Source organism: Cyprinodon variegatus, unplaced genomic scaffold (assembly GCF_000732505.1).
Source record: "Cyprinodon variegatus isolate N-32 unplaced genomic scaffold, C_variegatus-1.0 Scaffold779, whole genome shotgun sequence".
Taxonomy (NCBI): Eukaryota; Metazoa; Chordata; class Actinopteri; order Cyprinodontiformes; family Cyprinodontidae; genus Cyprinodon; species Cyprinodon variegatus.
Genome location: NW_015151232.1, coordinates 102,109 through 123,258, shown reverse-complemented (window position 1 = coordinate 123,258; position 21,150 = coordinate 102,109). Strand labels below are relative to the sequence as shown.

Sequence of the window (21,150 nt, the reverse complement as noted above, 5' to 3'; positions counted from 1 at the left end):
TTTGGCCACGTTACGACTTTATTTTGGGCATGTTATGACTTTATTTTGGCCATGTTACGACTTTATTTTGGGCATGTTATGACTTTATTTTGGCCATGTTACGACTTTATTTTGGCCATGTTACGACTTTATTTTGGGCATGTTATGACTTTATTTTGGCCATATTACGACTTTATTTTGGGCATGTTATGACTTTATTTTGGTCATATTACGACTTTATTTTGGCCATGTTACGACTTTATTTTGGCCATGTTACGACTTTGTTTTGGCCATGTTACGACTTTATTTTGGGCATGTTATGACTTTATTTTTGCCATATTACGACTTTATTCTGGCCATGTTACGACTTTATTCTGGTCATGTTACGCCTTTATTCTTGCCATTTTAAAACTTAATTTTGGCCATTTTCTGCCTTTATTTTTCATTTTGGCTATGATATGACTTTATTCTCATGTAACGACCGTATTCTGGTCACGTAATGACTTTATTCCCGCGATGTTATGCCTTTATTCTTGCCATTTTAAAATTTACTTTTGGCCATTTTCTGCCGTTATTTTTCATTTTGGCTATGATATGACTTTATTCTCATGTAACGACCGTATTCTGGTCATGTTACGACCGTATTCTGGTCACGTAATGACTTTATTCCGCGTTGTTACAACTATATTCTGACTATGTTACGACTTTATCCTGGCCATTCTACGACTTTATTCTGTTCATTTTATGACTTCATCCTGGTCATGTTACAACTTTAATTTCTTAATATACAAAGTTATTCTGTTCATGTTACGACTTTGATCTCATGATCTCATAATGTTACTTTGTTTTTGTGGTCATGTTAGGATGATTTATTGTGGTCCTTTTACAACTTTATTCTTGTCATGTTACGCATATTCTGGTTATGTTATGACTTTATTCTGGTCATTTTACGAATTTATTTTGGCCATTATACAACTTTAATTCTTAATTTACAAAGTTGTTCTGCTCATGTAATGGATTTGATCTCATAATGTTAGAATATTTCTCTGGTCATATAACAACTTTCTGTTAGGACTTTATTTGGGTTATGTTAGGTCAAACTAATGCTTATCATTAAATATCGAAACATTACCTCACCACCATGGCTGTAGGTTCATGTAGGATTGATTGATTTTGCTAGGGGTACGAATAAACATAGTTTGAAAGTTTGTGAGCCTTGAGGATGATACGGGAACAATGTCATGTTTTATTTCTCTTTGGCCTCTACATTACTTCAGTGAAGGAAATTAATCAATTAAAACATGTTTAACATTTTCTTCCTGGTGTCTCTTGCAGTACGGCGTCCTCGCAGCCCTCCAAAGAAGGAACCAAAGCCTCCTAAAGAACCTTCTCCACCTCCCAATGAAGAACCCAAAGCCGAACCAACTTCCAGTATAAGAGATATCATTAAGCAATTCAACAGTCGACCACCAGCAGAACCCCAGCCATTCGAGCCCGTCAGGCCTGTGTGAGTAATGTCTTGTTTTTACTGAAATATTGAAACGCAGTGTTCATACGCCTGCTTTATCTTGCTGACCTTTTACAATAAAAAATAACAAACGTCGACATTTCTAAATAAGTTTTAAAGATTTGTATTTCTATTTTGGTTCAATAGTTTGTTTCTGGAGTTAGAAATAAAGATGCATTTTTATTGGTCTGTTGGATGTTAGCAACAGCATTTTGATTGGTTAAAAGCGTTTGGATCGGGCTTATAGTGAAAACAACTGTTACCGCAGTTAGAAAACAGTGCAGTTTATGGAGCATAATCTGAAAAAGAGAATTTTGAAAAAAATGAATTTTAAACTTTAAAATCTATAAAATACATACATAAAAATACAATTAGGAAAAATTGAATAAACAATAGAACATAAAAAATTGGGGGAAAAAAATGATTTGACAAATTATATCTAAGGAGAAAAGTTTACTCTCAAACTCTTTTTTTGGTTTATGAATTTTTAAAAAAGTTTTATTGCTGGATTGGATTTTTTTCTTATTTTCTTTGAAGACACGTGTTTTTCGCTGCAATAATATTGGAGCAGAATTCCCTCCATACTTATCATGTTTATCATCTAAATAAAGGAAGAAATGCAGCCTTGGCTTTGATAAGCTCCCTAATAAATTGGCAGCACATGTTTGTTGATGTTTTCTTTGACTTGAGTCAATAAAATCAGTATCTGAATCAGCCTTGGAGAAAATGGAAAGTTACTAAATCTGAGGCCTGATTGTTGTTGTTCTTATTATACGGCAAAACCTATTGTTTTGTTCAGTTTTATCTATGATTGAAAAGGATTAAATCACAATAATAATTATTTGGAAAATGTTTTGCCTGTTATTTTTCCAATGTTGTTTGGTTCTCATTTATTATATTCTATTTCGTTTTTTTCCCTTATTTGTTTAGTTCTCTGTTCTTTATTTATTTACATTTATTTAGCGATGGCCATTTGATTTCTTTACTTTGAGTTTATTTTGCTGGTATTTAGCGCTGAAACATTTATCGATTATTGAAATAATTATCAACTGATTTAGTAATTGATTAATCATTAACTGGAGCATAGAGACTGTAAAACATGGACTTAGCTGATAGAGTGACCCACTTAGAGCAGGAATTAGATCAAAACCAAAAATATTCAGTATTTTTCATTAAGATGAAAACAAAATTCTTCTGTCAATCTGCTCTATCCAGAACTGACATGAAGAACATTTTTAGTTTCACCAGGTTTAATTCTTTAAGAAATATTCTCCTCCGATTATTTATCATTCAATCAAATTAAATAATGATCAAAATAATCGGAAGTTGCAGCCCTACTGTTATTGTCCTCGTATCCGTTAAAGTTTTCCCTGCCTTTGGGTTCAGAGACTATCCAGAATTAAAGAAAATAAGCTTTTAGTTTTTTTTTTTTTGTTTCTTAGGTTAAAAAGAACTTTCCAATTTTTTTAACATTGTTTTGTTATTCATTTTTTAGAAAACAGAAAAGATCATTCCTTAAGAAGAGTGACCCGAAAGAGGAAGCTCTGGCTAAACTGAAAAACAGAGGCCCGCTGCCACAGCAACAGGTAAACTGTGGAAAACTTGTGGATTTAAATAATTGTTTCTCTGTTTTAATTATCTTTTTTTTTAATATTATGCAGAAAAATGTTTCTTCTCCTCCACCACCGCCACCTCCTCCACCAAAGGCCCCCTCTCCTCCGTCCACCAGGGGTCGCAGGGTCATTTCTCAGGATATGCAGCAGAAGCAGCGCCCCCTGGAGGAGCTTTTTGGCCCCCAGCGCTCCCAGAATCCTCCCCCTCTTCCTCCGGACTCCCCACCGCCTCCTCCAGAAGAAGCCCCCATCTTCATGAACATCCCAGACCCTCCTCCCATGCTCGCTCCTTCTCTCTGTGGGTACCCCTCCTTTGAAGATAATTTAATTCAATCATTTAATGTGAAATTCCTGCTGCATGATTGAGCACTGAAGAGACATTAAATGTTCTGCTGTTTGACTCTAGATGACATGCTTGATGATGAGGGCTACAAATCTCAGCTTCACCGTTTCTCCGCCGGGGTTTTCTTCACTCTCTTCAACATGCCGGGAAAACTTTTCCTGCGAAAAGAAGTGAGACTCTGCTTACATCACACACATTTAGACAGACAACTACACCTGTAAAAAAAACAAATGTTCAGGGCGCCAAGCGTTCGTTCTGATCGTGTTTAGTCCTTTTTGTTGTTGTTGCAACAAAGAAAATGTTTTGTAAAAACAAATGATAAAAAAAGGAAATCTAGAAACGAAACTTTGAAAAACATCTTAATCAAAAAAAAATTGTTAGAGATTTTATATTTTTCAATATTATCTTTTAAAATCCAATTTAATTCACTTTATTCATATAGTGCCAATTCACAGCATGTCAGCTCAAGGCACTTTACAGTTCAACCGGAACATACAGTCAGTTTGATCAAAAGTTTTCTATCTAAGGAAAACCAGTTGGATTTTACTGATTACTGAACTCGACAGAGAGGGCAGAACGTTAGAGATTAAACTAACAGATTCTGCAGAGTGGGAGAATAGAGATAGAATGAAGCAGAATGATAAAAAGGGTCCCTATGTCCTCCAGCAGTCTAAGCCTATAGCAGCATAACTATAGAGATAGCTCAGGATAACCTGAGCCACTCTAACTACTAGCTCAAAAAGGAAAGTTTTAAGCCTAGCCTTAAAAGTAGACAGGGTGTCTGCCTCACGGACTAAAACTGGTAGTTGGTTCCACAGGAGAGGAGCCTGATAACTAAAAGATCTGCCTCCCATTCTACTTTTAGAAATTCTAGGAACCACTAGTAAACCTGCAGATTGAGAGCGAAGTGCTCTGTTAGGAACATAAGGAACAATCAGATCTCTGATATCAGATGGAGCTTGGCCATTTAAGGCTTTATATGTGAGAAGGAGGATTTTAAATTCTTTTCTGGATTTAACAGGAAGCCAATGAAGAGAAGCCAGGATAGGAGAGATATGATCTCTCTTTTTCATTTTCATCAGAACTCTGGCTGCAGCATTTTGGATCAGCTGAAGGCTTTTAACTACAGTTTGTGGACTTCCTGATAGTAAATAATTACAATAGTCCAGCCTTGAAGTAACAAATGCATGGACTAGTTTCTCAGCATCACCCCTGGACAGGAGATTTCTCATTTTTGCAATATTCCGCATATGAAAGAAGGAAATTCTAGAAACCTCTTTGATATGGGATTTAGATGACAGGTCCTGATCAAAAATAACACCAAGATTTTTTACTTTATTATCTGACATCAGTTTAATCCCATCCAAATGAAGTGACTGACTAATCAGCTTCTATTTCAAAGGCTTTGGTCCAAAGACTATAACTTTACATTCTATCAGAAAATTTCCTCCTCAAGATTCCCTCTGAACTCTGGAGAATGGATAGAAATGAGAGTGATTTGTTTCCATTTGGATTGAAGTGATCTGTAAATTAATGCAGTTTGTAAATCTCAGTCTGAAAAATATTTATTTTTGAAAATGAAAAAGCTAAAATGTATAAAATCTTTAAAAAACGAAAGTAAAATTCAAAAAAAAATGTTGAATAAAATGAAGCAAAAGCGATGTCATATGCTATGAAAACAACAATAAAATAAATCCAGCAGAAATAACCAAACTGAATAAGTTTATTTTTTCTGCAGGTGTTTTATCCAAAGGAACGTTTCAGCCAGCCTTACGTCCTGAACCTGTTGTGTGAACAAGTAAGTATTGATCAGCTGGATTTATAAAATGTCTCATCAGGATCACATATCAGACTTTATCATCTCTCATCTTTTTCAGATCATGAGAGACACCTATTCTGACAGCTGTGTGAGAATTACTGGTGAAGAAAGACAGAAAATGAAAGACCTGTTTGGTGAGAATATAAAGACTGAATCACGTTCAGCCGCACGCAGCAGAGGCAGTAAAAATGCACCTGCTGCTTCATTTTTGATGCTTGTCCACATTAAGATCAGACGTCCAGTAAAGTGTGTCCAGATGCGTCTGATGCTTCTGCTGCTCCTGTGTTCAATGCCAGAGAGCAGCTTTGCTATATTAGCTGTGATCAGTGGGTAAAAAGTAGTTTGAATCTATGTTGAAGGAGAAAGTCCTCCTGAAAACATGGTCTGTGCAGTCAGTTCATCCAGATTACCATCCTGCCTTCAAAGATTATTTCTCTGTGGGAGCCGCTCAGACCCCCACATACCGGCGGTGCGCTGTCACTGGGAATCCCCAGCAGCAGCTGCCTCAGGCCCGCGGGCCTGTTTGCGGTTTTTCTGCTACTGTTGGTGGCGCCTGGAAGGCATTTTTCACAAACTTAATCCAAACTTCAGGCACCAGAATAATAAAAACATATTTTACCTGCAGGTTTCTATATTTTAAGTTAATTTAGGTGTTAATAAACGTTTTCAGTGGAGTGATCATAGCGCTCTGCATCAGCAGTCTGTGTCTGTCTCCCTGCCAGCTCCCAGGTCAGCTTCTCTGATTGGTTGATGCGGTGTGTCCAGCAGCTAAAGTTACATTTTTCCAACTCCAACAGCTGCTTTGTCTGAAGCGCCTTAGATGCTCAGAAGCTCCTGACGCGCTGCTCAAAACCTGCTGCAGGATCTTTTGTTGCGCACTGATGCACGTCAACCAGTGACTTTGTATGTAAACCAGCTGCTTCTGCTGCCTCTGCTGCTAGTGGTCTGAACGTAGCTTTAGAATGAGCTGCGCTTTCTTTATGTTCACATTAAAATCAGAGAAAAATACCAGAACTGGTTTCAGGTTTAGACATTTTTTAATAAAATACTTTCAAACAATTTATTTACCAATACACTCTTTGTTTAAAAGTAGATCAGAGATTTTAAACAGTTTATAATAAAGAATTATACAAAGTATAACAACAAAAAGTAAAAAAAAACAATTCACTGGACTTTGTTTCCAGCTTTGAAAACCAAACGTTTTCAAACCAAGTCCAGGGGATTATTTTTTTTAACTTTTTTTAATGACTATGACCTGGATGATGGAGAATCTTCACCAATATATTTTTTTGTGTATAAAATACAACTTTTTAAATATATGAAAAAGCACAAATAATTTAAAAGTCTAAACCTCCACAGCGCAAACACTGAGATGACAATGTGAGGTGATTAATGGGATCTGCAGGCTCATGGTTGTATTGGTTAAATGGAAGTCATGAGACCTGCAGAGTTCATCATGGTTTAGTTTGTGCTTCATTAACCCGTCTTCCTGCCGTTACTCTGCTTTATGTTGCAGCAAATTTCCATGTGGGCACCAGCATTAGCACCATTCAGGATGACAGCATGAAGAAGAGAATCGTCATCGCTGCTCGGGATAACTGGAGAAACTACTTCAGTCGACTCTTCCCGCTCACCGTAAGCTTCAGGACAAAAGAAGAGGCTGAAACTATTTTCTCTTATTTAGTTTTTCCAATTCAGGTCATTTATGCAGTGATAAATGAAAACAAGGTTCCTGAAGGGAAAAGAGTAAAAAAATTTTACTCTTGACACATAATCACTTTATAACATCACTAGTAGGGGGGTAAATCCCACCGTTCATGGCGATTCGATTCAGTATCAATTTCCTGACCCAAAGATTCGATTATTTTCAATACTCAAGAATACACCACGATAATCCACCTAGGCCTATGAAAACATAATTCACTGAAAAAAAATAATGCCTCTGTGTTATAGAATCTTGCATCAAAAAATACTGCAAGCCAAAAGAGGGAAGTAGCTAAAGGAAGTGAGGTAGGAGGGCAAAATAGGTTTAGCGCCCCTGCAGCACGGGAGTCAGAATTACGTCCAGGAGCAAATGGATAAAAATAGACCAGAGGAAAAATAAAAATGAATCGATTATCTTTCAGACGTGTCGCTCCATCGGATCGTCTGCTGTTGGGTCGATGCATCGATACAAAATGATTATTATTTACACCCCTAATCGCTAGATTATATCATTTTGCAGTAAACCTCATTCACACTGACTGCAGATGGAAGTGGCCGTTATGCGCCACAGGTGGACGGTGGCTGAGAAACTGCATGTTGATCTCTCTGCATGCACTGCATGCGAAAAGTCTTTCATCTGGAACCATAAAAGTTTTCAAACCGTTCTTTTAGTTCTTTCATCTCTCTGTGGTGGTTTTATTTGCACCATTTGGTTCCTCATCTGTAAACTCTGCTGACAAAACAGCTTGAACTGGTTGTTTAGAAGTCCGAGGCAAACAGAACAAAAGCTTTTAAGAAGCATTTATTAGTTCGTAGCTACTGTGATAAAAACATAGCAACGTGTTTGGGCCTGAAGGGCCTCCGTCAGGGCGACGGCATTTTACCAACTTTCCTAAATGTTCTACGTGGATCCATTAGTGAAGAGCACCACAGGAACATCTTCTCACTCCTGATATGCTCTCCATGCTCAGGGTCTTTGATTGCAGCTGAAACTTATTCCTTTTTTTTTTACATTTGAGTTCAATAATTCATTATTAATAATAATTGTAATTCCCTCCAAGCACAAACTCAAGTGGTTTTCTTTCACTGGTTTATTTAAAGTTGCTCTTGACCTCTTCAAATCCATCGTGAAAACTGCATAATGTTGACAAACATAAACATTAATGTGATAAAAATAATAACTTGCAGAGCAAATGTAATAATAGCTACAAATTAAACAAATAGACAAAATACCTGGTTGGCTGCATGCTGCAAGAAAAAAGGGAATTATCCAAAAATCTTAAAGGGGATGTTTCCATAAACGTCCTTAGCTTTGACCTCAATAACTGACCTCAAAATCCTCAATAACTGATTGATTGCTTCGTCAGTGAGAGCTCAAATGAGACCTTTTTAGATTTCAAAATAAAAGCATGTTTACTATGTACTAGATAATTTAATATAAAACATATCAACTTAAAATAATTCTAATTGGACAATTACATTAGAAAAAGGAAAATAAATAATATAATTATTATGATCAATGAGCATAAATGCAACAATTATAATTATTATTTTTTTAATAATGAAAGATTCTATATGAATTAATTTGTAGAGCTGTCTAAAGTATTCATGTTTATTCCTCCAGTATAAATCCTGCTTTTTCAAAACACCTCTGTAGAAGTTAGAGGATCAACTTCAAAAGTGTAAAAGTAATATTTTAAAAACTACTTAAAGTATAAAAGTAAAAGTAATGCAGGAAACACTGTTAAGGACTGAAGCTTTACTGCTCTACTCTATTTAAGGAATATTTTTCTACAAGTCTGGATGATAACTTCCTTAGACTTCATTGTCTTAGTTTTATATCTAATGGTAACAGTGTTACATTTAACTTTGCGGCATCTTAATAAACTATTTATTTTGGTATGTGGTGAGCAACAAGTTGGGGCAGCACTGAGTGCAACCACAAAAAAATTGAATTGTCTGGATGAAACTAATTATTTTGATGGTTTTTATTTTTTTTAAATACCAGTGGGCCATAATGAAAATAAGCTTAAATGAAACAAAACTAACGAGACTATTTTTAAAATGTTAGGAGTAGAAGGAAAAGGTCTAAAAATAATTACTCAGGTAGAGTATAGATAGCCAAGGAGGGAAACAAAGTATTTGTAATTTTTTACTCGATACCTCTGCTTTTATGTATCTAAGGATGTTTACTACTCTTAATATTTGTTATGTTATCTTATTATTATTATTTATTTTGCATGTGTAGCTTTTTACAAACTAATATAATATTTATATGATTTTTCTGCATGCAGCCACAAAACGGAGATGCTGAGATTCTGGGCGTTTCTCATCGAGGGATTCGTCTCCTAAAGGTGGTGAAAGCTTCAGGCATAAACCCTAAACATCTGAAACTGCTCCGGAGTTACAGGTATAATCCTCACTGTCCCCTTTAAAAAAAAAAAAAAACATAAATTCTGTTCCATGGCCTTTGATTTAAACACAAACCTGTTTTTATTGTTTACTGACTTTTACTCCAGTTTATTATTATTCCTTCCCTGTCCTGTTTACAATAGACTTGTTTTTATTTTTTTGCAGCTGCAGTTGTTTTAAATTTTATAAAGTTTTAAAAAGTACTTTGAATAGAGCTACAGCAAGCTTCAGTTATTACCCTAACCATTTATTTTACTTTATTTCACAAGGAAACCAAATTTATTCAGGAATGGCCCCATTTTTAACAGCCATGCTCCATTAAGGTAGCACTGCGTAACTTTTGACCAGCCAGTTAGCTTATTTTAAATACTTTCTTTAAACCAATATGCAGTGCTTGGTGTGTATTAATGTATATCTCTAAAACTTGTCTAACTTTAGAGGGTCGGATCTATCACTGAATTAGTCATGTGACCCAGAGCGCCGCTTTAATTCAGTTCAGTTTATTTCTATAGCTCCAATTCACATCATATCATCTCAAGGCATTTTCCAGTTCAACAAGATCATCCAGCCAGATTGATTCAAAGTTTACTATCTGAGGAAAACCAGTTGATTGCATCGACTCATTGACTCTTCAGCAATCCCTCACACTAAGCATGCTTGTAGCGACAGTGGAGAGGAAAAACTCCCCTTTAACAGGAAGAAACCTCCAGCAGAACCAGGCTCAGTGTGAGCGGCCATCTACTGAGGCCAGAGCCAACTAAGCTAACAGATGTGGCCCTAACCTGATTCGATATGTTTTTGTTTCTCTACTGCAGGATTTAATCTGCATTGGTGAATTAGTTCCTTGTCTTTACCAGGAGCTTTCTCCTTCTGTTATCAGATTCTAAACCACGGAGGGAAACCTGTTCATTTAGAGACAGTACAGTGTTGCATTTAGATACACTAAACCTGGAGATTACAGGTCTTGCGCTCCCCTGGCAGGTTTAGTTCTACACATCATTAATCTGGGACCCATCTAATCTGTCCAGTGAAAGGCAGGACATTCAGTAGAGCCTCCAGCTGTGTCATGATGGAGTGTCAGCTTTCAGGGGAGGTTAGTTTAGTGGCTAAAAGTGGCTTTAAGTCATTGCTATACATGACACTGCTATACATATGCTATACATTCCTATAGGGTGTAAATGCATTAAATACATAATAAACTTGCATTTTTAATACTGAATTCAGTCACTGAGAGTAACTCCTATATTTTTCCATTGGGAGGCCATCAATCCCAGATCAGAGTTCTATCTTAAACAGCCTTTAATATATTAGCTTTGAAAAGTTACAGATGATGATTTTATCGCTCCCCCAGCTGTATGAGTGTGAATTTTCCCTCTACAACGTAATAAAACCATTTCCTATGAATATAGTTTTGCAGAGGTGCTTTCTGTAGACCTTCAGGGCGCAGATGAAGTAAAACTGGAGCTTAAAACTGAAGATCTGGTCCTGCAGTCCACCAGAGCTCCTCAGATCACTGCCATGATTGAAGTTTTCCTCAAGGAACTCATAAAGGTAATCTTTCATTAGTCATCATACTCCTCACACATGTGCTTCTGAAATATGTTGCTGTCGCACTTGAGCTGAATCACTTCCTCCACTGCCTTTTCTCATTGGGTCATTGCTCAGACCAACCAAGGTTCAACGACTTCTTAACCAAAGGAGTCCAACCATGCTTAGCATTTCAGTAGCACCTATCTGTTTGGGTAGATAAAACTCAGCTGGCCTTTTAACTCCCTAGGTCCTAAGGGCTGGTTATCCTCCCGCAGCAGTGTGTCGCAGTTAGCTTGTCGCAAGTATCATGCAGATATGTTTGATTTATGCCCAATATTGAAGCGTGGTCTGCGCTGTTATTCCATGCCACCACGCCAGAGGGACAATCAGGAACTAGCTAGGATTGTGGGTGTCCGTGTGTCGGTTTGACGAGCTTGTTTGCCATCTACAACACCTCATCCAACGCCGGACGACACCCCAAAGACTGGCCGTTTTGCTGCACCTTTTGGCTTCAGGTGCAAGCCAACAGACCGTCGCACAGAGCTACAAAGTAGCGTCCTGCACTGTGTCTGGGATAGTGTCCGAGGTGTGCCAGGCGTTGTGGACGGCGCTACAGCCAGAGTTTCTTTGAGTTTTTGCGGCACTAGTGGCTTGTTTTATCGACAGTAGGCTGACAGGAAGGGGGAATGAGAGAGGGGGAGAGACATGTGGCAAAGGACCACAGGTCGGATTGGAACCCGGGTCGGCCGCATGGGGACTAAGGCCTCCGTACATGGATCATGCACACTAACCACTGCACCACCTGCACGCCCAACAGCCAGTGTTTCTGCCATTAGGTACCAAGCAGGAAATATCTGCATTAACTGCAAAATATCTGCATTAACTGTGGGTCTTATCCTAAATCAACCAGCACTCATTATGATGAACAGTTAAGTCTTGAACTCAAAGGTCGTTGTCTAAAACAATCTCTGCTAGAAGCAACCTTTAAAGACCTCTTTATAAAAATTAGCCTCTGCACCAAAACTAATTTACATCCATTTAAAGAACTCAATAAAAAAGTGACTCAAAAGTCAAAAATCATCATTTTAAATTTTCAGATTTAAACTTTCATCCTAACCCTTTCTAACGTTTAACCTGAGGAAGTTTTTTGTTTTTGTGCAGCAGACAGAAGGATAATTCAACAAGTGGAACCAGTTATGGCCAATGTTTCTCTGGGCAAAGGGATCGATCGATCGAAGTTCCACTTAATGGCAGCGTACTCGTGTTCTGGCCTGATGGGTCTCTTTTCTCTGGCGGGGCTATAAATTCAAAATAGACGTATACCAAAAAACAATCAAACATATACCAAGTTACCCCACCAGTATATTTATATGAATACCAACAACAGAAAATATTATAAAAACACTTAATAAAATCAAACATATTTTCACAAACAGCTTTACATTTTGTCCATAAATCTTACCCTTCTGAAGCTTTGTGAAGGTAAATCTGTGTTTTTCATGGCCCAACATTGTGTCACAAACCTAAAAAATAATATAACAGTTTAATAATGGAGAAGCTATTAGTCAGCTTTATATTGTTTTAATATATATAAATTTATATTTATTTCCTGAGATTTTTTTAGTTTAAGAGCAACTATGCAAATTAACAAACATCTAGAAAAAGTAGACTATATTGTATTATTTTCCATGTGAATCCCAGATTATTCATCCTGACCTTTGAAAAAGGAGGCAGAGAAAGCAGAATAAAGCCTTAGCCTTGCTGCATGCAGTTAGCCAAGACTCATAGCTAAACCAGGACCCGTCTCTCTCCTTTACTCTCTCCAATGCGTCTCTAACTCCTGCGACTCGACCTGTCAATCACCCACAAAACGTCTGCACTGTGGCGGGAGGTGGTGAGCTAATACACTTCCTGTTACCTCAGGCCGCAGCTTTCCTGCTATCCTATAATTCTGTTGCAGAGGAGCTGCTGCAGATGGACACCTTTTAACGAGAATCAATGGGCAAAGATTTTTACGGCCTAGGGGGAAATACGTCACCAATCCGAGGAAAAATTAAAAATTAAATGATTCTTTACTCGTCATTAAAGATTTAATATTTATCTTGCATATCCAGCATAAATATATTAATATATTTAGAATTTTTTTTTTATTAAACTATTAAAATATATATATATATATATATATATAAATATATATATAAATCCACATCCACTCGGTGCCTCAGGCACATTACATAGATAACTGTGGAAGTTTCAGATGATCTCCACAGACCAGGTTTGGGTATTTTCTGAGAAGCAGCCTCGGCTGATTGGACTGTTGGTTAGTCCCGGTTTTCACGCCCAGAGATCTGTCCTCTGGGTCGTTTCCTCTTCTGTCTTGCTCTGCTTTGTGTTTGGATATCTTCTGTGTAGACTGAGCTCCCCAATCCTTTCTTGTTCCACTTGAATACTTTTCTACTACCATCTTCTCATCCATCCTCCTTCCTTCTAAAGGACTCAGGCCATGTAGTTGCTCTGAAGAGTTATGTGACGGATGACAAGACTCTCCTGAGCTTCAAGAAGGGGGATATCATTAAGCTGCAGCCCATGGATGTCATTCAGCCTGGTGAGATCATTTTCACAGCTTACTGTGCGTTTCATGGTAGATGTTCAACTGAAGCGAATCATGTTTTATATAAACCTGCTCTTTCTGAACCTTGCACCAGGGTGGGAATTTGGCACCACCGGTGGGCGTTCTGGTCTTTTCCCACAGGACTTCACCCAGCCATGTGCGGCTCCTGATTACCACAGTCTTCACCTCGACCGAAGAGACGACAGGAGAAAAAGCATGAGGACAACCAAAACTGAAAGTGTGAAAGGCAAACCTCCAGTTCCTGTCAACAGATACATGCTCAGCATTCCTCCTATGAGGCGAAATTTGGATCCCCCAGCTTCAGCTTCAGCTTCAGAGCAGAGATCAATCCAGATGTCAGAAAATGGTTCAGAGAGTCATCGTCAGTCTCCCATGATTGAGTTTGCCAGCAAGTACTTCAGGTAAGGGAAACATGAAAATGAATGTTTTTCATTGCAGAGTGTGTTGATTTAATTTTTCCAAACATGTTTTTTGTTGCATGATGTGGCGCTAAAAGAGTTGGGACAGCAGGCATCACTGGAAAACTCCTCTCCGAATCAGTTCAACACACACTGGTAAGAACCTGACAACACTAATCAACATTAAAGATTTATATATATGCATGCTGGTCATTAAAGGTATAGAGGACAATCTTTTATTTCCGGGTGGATCATCTCAATAAGTGGTCCTCCTAACTGTCAATCATCCTGGTGATCTGTTTCCGTAAAGCTGTACTACGTGCTCGTCCTGTTAGCTATCTTTTTCTGTGCACTTTCAGGCGTATATCTGTGGTGAGCTACGATTGAAGCTCACCTTTCTCACCGCGGTTTTTTGAAATGGCTACGAAGTGTATGAGAAGAAAAGAAAGGCCTCAGAAGAGGCAGATAGAATCCCAGAATGCTTTGCGCGGAGAGCTCTCCTCGCAAAGCCTTATGGGATTTGCTGTCACCATAGGGTGCCGCTACCCGACAGCGGCGACTAATAAAGATGGTGCAGGAGGAGGAGTTACGTGACCAATGGAGCAAAAAGTAGTGATCATCTGAAACATGAAATTCAGTCAGCCGTTGTTAGTTGGTCGTGGACAAATCTTGCTGTTGAAGCAGAGTTATGAGCTGATTTACCAGAACATGGAGCACTGGGCATGTGCAAACAAGGGAGTTCTACATCTTCCAGATTGAGGAGTCCGACAAGTGCCGTCTTTCAACGCTGAGTCCCACCTGGTTTTTAGATGTACAGTGTGAGCAGGTAGATTGCATCAGAGCGTCGGGTCGCACAGTGTGAGAACAAACATTGTGAGCTGGGAACTTTTAAGACCTGCAATTTCGTCGTACAGTTTGAGCTGCAGCTGCGTCCGACGATTGAAAATATCGCACAGTGTATGCTCGGCTTTAAAGGCCACCATTTTACCATCAGCTGAACCAGCTGATATTAATTTGCACTGAGGAGGGTCAGGATTGCTTTCTAATTTCTGAGAGATTTCAGCCTTTTTGCACCTCCTTTTATTCACGTGTTCAACACTTTTCCCCTTTGCCGTTTCACTTTATTACTCATGACTTAATTTCTGGACATCTATGGTTTGATTTCTTTATATGTGAGGATCGCATGGATTATTACCGACATCTGGTGAAAATGTTACGTCAATGGCGCCTCTAGAAATACATATTAATTCTTATTTTACCTGCTGTATCACCAACAATCAGGAGACATAGATGTAATATTTTAAACCTACGACAAGATGTGTTCAGGATGAAGAAATTATTTCATGAATCAGAGCAACTTATTTGGTTGAAACTGGAGGGAAACAAACATTTAACAAATGAGATTTTGTTTAATGTGTTATAAACTGAGTCTATTAAAATATTAGACGTTAATTTTAACTTTTTTTCTTCTAAAGGTTCCCATCCCTGAATCACTTATTCTCTATGATGATCCTGAAATCAATGGTCTGGCTGTTGAGTGCTTCCAGAGTGAGTTCATCAGTTCTGTTTTAAGGATTCCTAATATTGTTCTCTGGCATTCCCACTTCATTGATCATTTTATTTGCAGACATGATGCAGTTTGTGGGCAGCATTCCATCACGAGCGTCCCAACCAGATTTACTTCATAATATCCTGCTGGTCAGACCCTTTTTTAGAGTTAGACTTCCATGTTTGCTGATGTTACATCAACTGCATTAGTGTAGACTAATTTTTCTTCTTTTTAGTTGGGGAAAGAAAAAGAAATACTTAGAGATGAAATCTACTGCCAGGCCATCAAGCAATCAACCAACAACCCCGACGAGTGAGTATTTAACATTCAGAAGAGATATTTTCTATCCTTTTTACAGGTTATCCCGTCTCTTAGGGAACATTCTGCAGATCAATGTTATAAAAAGATGAATGTCACTACCATTAAAACTTAACAGATCAATTTTAAGGTGAACCCCAAAAAAATTCAAAGAAAGTTTGACTAAAAACTCAACTAATCATTAAGTAGCACAGTTAAAAGCGACTATAACGTTTTGTATTTTCAATTGATTAATATTATAAGAATTTTATTTTGAAGAAGGTTAAGAAAGACTAAAGCTGTGTCCAAACTTTTGCCCTAATCACTATATTGTGTTTTCATGCCATTTTAAATTAATGTCCGAACATCAAGTGTATGAACTACTAGTGGACTCGATATTTCCCTCAATGCACCTTGAAAAGTAGTGATCATCCATGGTCACAAGACGAGCCGATATGCAGTAGCAGCTATTTAAAACGGTCCTTTCCAGTCAAACGGCAGCCAAATGGAAGCCTAATCCCATGCACCGTGCGGGGAGGAGAAGTTACATCATCAAAGGGGAGTGAAAAGTAGTGAACTTCTTTCCGAACGGTCAGTTTTCTGAGTTCACGTAGTAGTTCATGTAGTCCCTGCTCTATGTAGTGACTGAGGGATTTAGTGGTTAGGGCGGACGTTTGGACACAGCCATGGACTTCGGATGGTAATAAATAAAGAAAGAAATGGCCTTGTGTGCACTAAGAGGAACAACTCTCCACCACATCTCAAGTTTCTGTTTGTTACAGAAGCTACAGGAACTCATGTCAGCAAGAGTTCACAATGACCTCATGTTAATCTGCCTAACAGACCAAGGCTAGACTAAAAGGAAATCTTTAAGACTTATGGGAGGGGGAGAGATTTATTGAACGCTGCCATTGGCGCGTTTTTATGGTTGCCAAGGGCCCCACCGTGAGGCGGTTCCCTTATAGCGCTGCCTTTATCTCTGTGGAAAGATAGGAGCCAGATTGGGGAGGCAGAGGGAAAAAAAGCATATTTCACACTTTATTCTTGTCAGGGTATAGTTTGATATATAAAAAAAGGAGGCCACATGAAAGTCAATCAAACATTTGAAAATCAGTTGTGTATGTATGATGGGTGCGTTCAATTTGTCCAGGAACGCTTTCCACCGGCCATTGCCCTAGATAAGATGGAAGTTTATCAACCGGTACTACAGTTCTGGATGCATCCACAGGTGTTTGCGGGTAGGGGAGGTGGAGGTGAGCCGGCAGTTCTGGCCCTTCTGCCATAACATTGAGGGGAGGTTTGATAAGGGGGAGGCCGAATCCAAAATAACACTTATTGTTTTGAGAGCAGGCTGCACAGAATTACCTTTCAACCTTGAGTCTTTTCTTGCTGGCACTACATGGCAAATCCAATATTCTGAATTTGCTGGGCTTTTACGCCTTTAAGCGATCGTGCACATCCAAGATATTATCCCATCTCACCTTTGAGTTCAACCACTGCAGCCTGCCTGCGTTCAATCACACCCAGCATACTGCTCAGCTCACGGTCCTGCTCGTTCACAGCCTTTGTGAGCGTCTCCCAGCCCTCATCATAACGCTCTTATGTTCTGACATACGCTTCTTCATGGCTTCGTCTTTGCAGATCAAGCTGTACCCTTGCCTGGCGACTGCTCAACCTCATAACTGGTTTCTTTCCCTGCTCTGGTCTCCTGCAACTGTTTGTCATTGAACACCTGCAAGACATCGCTCAGAGCAACGGCCACCCGTACCAAGGTACAGGACAGAAAAAGCTCATTTCTTAAGTGAGTTAGTAAACTTTAGTCTGATTTTTTTATTTGCTTTTTTAACATCAGAACAAGCAAGTGTTTGTGAGGATAACCTGCAACGTTCTATCGCCTTTGGTGGTCGACGCAACATTCCTTCTCAAGTTGAGATGCAGGCTGTTTTGGTAGGTTTATCTGTACAATAAGACAGAGGGCAATATTTCTATGTGAAGAAGGTGATTTTATGTTGTTGCTTTTTTGCAGCTTGAAGCCTGTGTCATTTTTAAATGTCTTTTTCTTCCAGAATGGCAAAACTTCTCAACGTTTGTCCATCCACTTACCAGGAGGGGTAGAGTTTCCTGTCAAGATCCGCAGCTTCAGTGTATGATTTGTTTTTAAGACAAATGAACTATTTCCACATGAAATAATCCAAACAGAGTGATGTGTCTCTTTTTGGAATTCACATTTCACTTGTCTTCATCTAGGTGGCAGTAGACGTGATGAAAGAGCTGTGTGAAAACATGGAGATTCTAGACTTTGCAGAAGTTAGGGAGTTTTCAGTCATCGCAAGGAGGCTTCAAGGTAACCGTTGAATCTAAAAAAGGTTGATCCAGCTATTTGGATCTTAAAAGGGTAAAATTATGTAACAGTTTCAAAATGTAAAATCTCTGATGGCAAACAAGGTTTACTAAAGGATGTCCAAAAGGTGTATTATTGGTTGTTTTTGCTCTATTTCTTAGTAAATAAAGACCTTGCTGTATATTTAGAGTAGCAGCCATTCAAACTGGCCCTTCTCAGTCAAACGCCAGCCTGTAAAATTCAGCTTGATTAAAAGCAGAACTCACGATATACTCAAGGGGGATTTTGTCACAGGAGTCAGGTAAAATGTGTTACATTATTAATTTGATATAAAAGTAAAAATATCCAACCACTTAGTAAGAACTTTGTTGATTTTTAGCAACACTGATTTATTAGAGAGAGAAAAAAATCACAATACTACCAAATATCAATAATTCATTCAATAGTGATTCGGTATAAACAGATCAATAACCAAAAATACTTCATAACCTATTTATAAGTTAGACTCAAAAGACTCAATTTAAATCAGCAAAAGACCTTAATAACTGAAAGTCCAAAACGTCCAGTTCGTTTTATTTTTAATAATAATGTCTACAAATGAGTTCCAAGTCCTCTGAACTCAAAACAAAGTCCTGGAAGTGTTTAAGTCAAAAGTCCTGTTCCAAAATGAAAAATTCAAACGTCAAACCCTCCAAAAAAAGATAAGAAAGAAGAGTGGTATCGCTAAAAATCCCCAAAAAGGGAAATCAAGTCCAGATCTCACCAGGAGCGTCTTTCTTTCTCCTCGGCGGCGTCTTCTTGCACCTCTGGGTGTAAACTCCGAGCAGTTTTCTAGACGCCTGTTCTGCGGCGCTGCAACAATCTTTGGTTGCGGTTTTATCTTTGTTCTTTTATTTTTAACACATTTTGAACATACAACCAAAACAAAAACTCCCGCTGCACAGATCTGTCAGTGTGCGTCTTCCTCTCCGGTCAAGCCGTGTGCGCCAACGCACTCGCCCCTTTTTATTAACAAATTTTCTCCACACCAAAAAAAGCAACATTTTAATACCTAACATCATTTTTAACTAGTGGAGATTTGAAATAATATTACCAATGAAATAATAACTGTTCTACCAAACAGTTTTTTATCTGTACTCTTTAATATTACAAGAAAAGAAAATAAGACAGTGGTTATGTTCCAAGCCGAATGGCAGCCAATTCCCCTCCAACTCCCAGCCACAGGAATCACCACCTTTTGCTTATTTTTCTCTCTGACTCCGCCCCTTTCACTGAATTACAGGGTCTGACCAGGAGATGGCGCTTCTCTTTAGATCTTAATGTCCACAAATCATGACAGAGTTTTGTCTCATTTAAGCTCCATTTTCATTATGGCCTGTTACATTTTGGCCATCAAAATAATTAGTTTCATCCAGGCAATTCATTTCTTTGTGGTTGGACTTGGTGCTGCCCCAACTTGTTGCTCACCACATACCAAAATAAATAGTTTTTCAAGAAGATGCAAAGTTAAATGTGACACTCTTACCATTAGTTATAAAACTAAGCACATTCAAATGAAAATGTATTGAACAGTATGTAATCATTTCATATTTAAAGTACTTTCAGAAGTTTTTATTCTGTATATGACCAGACTTTTCCTTTACAGCCTAATAATACATGCCATTTGCGTGTTAGGAATAACGTTTTCCCAGCAGAGTATCTAATTCGGACAGTTCTTCTGTCAGGATAGAAAGTTATCATCTCCATTATGTACATAATGATCTGGGAAGGAAATGGGAGCACAGACGGAGTGGATCATTCTTCACAGATAGTTCTGTCACTGTGCATTCACAACGTCCTTCATTGAGAACACTGTATTTTTTTTTTGGAGTTTTTAACGGCACTAGCGGCTTGTTTTTTCGACAGTAGGCTGACAGGAAAGGGGGGATGAGAGAGAGGGAGAGACATGCAGCAAAGGACCACAGGTCGGATTGAAACCTGGGTCGTCCACGTTGAGGACTAAGGCCTCCGTCCAGCGGTCAGGCTCGCTAACCACTGCCCACCTGCACGCCCCCAAACCAATGTTTGATGTAATGTGATGATGGGGCAGCCGGTGTTTATAAACTGGTTTTTGGGGCATTATGTGAAGTTTTGAGTCCACTACTTTTTCATCCCCTAGCCGTTTATACTGCCATTTAAAATGGCGTAGCCACTATATAGTGGTTAGAGCAGCAGACGGTCAGACAAAGCCGGTGTCTCCTCGGACTAGAGGACTCGCTTCATCATGGTCTGAGGTCCTTCAGGAACCTTATGCTGATCTCCAGACGGCTGCCATCTTGGTTTTCTAAAGAAGTGGCTTTGGTCCGGCTGATGGTTCTTTTTAGTTTTAGTTAGATAGAACCATCATGTAAAACCATGCAGACGTCATCGGTTTGACCTTTTCAAGTTTTATAAATGATGTTTCTGAATTACAAAGAAACAAATCTGGATCATTTCATGTGAGATAAACACTTCAGGTTTCTGTTCCACCATTAAACCTCTTTGGTCCTCTGTGTCAGATGGGATAATGCGCCCCCTGCGTCCTGAGGAGTACTTGTTTGACTTCTTACTGGACGACGGCTCCATCTTATTCTTCTTCAGGAGGGTCCTCTGGGAAAGGCCTCTTTCCTTCAGGAATGAGCTCTATGTGGAGTTCCATTATCAGCAGGTAAGAGGACTCTTTCTCTCAGACTTGCAGGTGCAAAATGATTTTATCTGGATTGACCCGTTCTTCTTGTGTGTGAAGGTGCTGGAAGAATACCTCAGTGGTAAGACGGTGATCCCTCCTAATGCTGGAGCGACCGCAGCAGAACTTGCAGCCCTGCAGCATGTGGCTCTGGGTCACAGCAACCAGCTCTCAGTGTGAGTGCGATCAGTAGAGACAGTTAAAGATGCAAAGATGAGTGAAAGAAAACACCTGAACGATGCTTTAAAATCATAACCACAGACACTGTAAAAATCACTTCCACCATAAAAGGAATGAATAATATAAATCAGAATATACCAAA

General features: G+C 38.7%; 1 protein-coding gene across 1 annotated transcript in view; it reads left to right on the top strand.

The window, feature by feature from the left end:
• The window catches only part of LOC107098457 (unconventional myosin-XVB-like), a 53,041-nt gene that overhangs the window by 26,783 nt on the left and 5,108 nt on the right, over window positions 1–21,150 (top strand). The window contains 21 exon segments of the mRNA XM_015396169.1: window positions 1,315–1,486; window positions 2,982–3,072; window positions 3,148–3,397; window positions 3,506–3,612; window positions 5,181–5,240; window positions 5,320–5,395; window positions 6,778–6,896; window positions 9,260–9,375; window positions 10,787–10,928; window positions 13,401–13,512; window positions 13,613–13,940; window positions 14,036–14,093; window positions 15,413–15,485; window positions 15,565–15,635; window positions 15,722–15,798; window positions 17,425–17,555; window positions 17,636–17,730; window positions 17,850–17,927; window positions 18,031–18,127; window positions 20,662–20,810; window positions 20,889–21,004. Of these exon segments, the coding sequence (XP_015251655.1) occupies window positions 1,315–1,486; window positions 2,982–3,072; window positions 3,148–3,397; window positions 3,506–3,612; window positions 5,181–5,240; window positions 5,320–5,395; window positions 6,778–6,896; window positions 9,260–9,375; window positions 10,787–10,928; window positions 13,401–13,512; window positions 13,613–13,940; window positions 14,036–14,093; window positions 15,413–15,485; window positions 15,565–15,635; window positions 15,722–15,798; window positions 17,425–17,555; window positions 17,636–17,730; window positions 17,850–17,927; window positions 18,031–18,127; window positions 20,662–20,810; window positions 20,889–21,004 (2,518 nt within the window).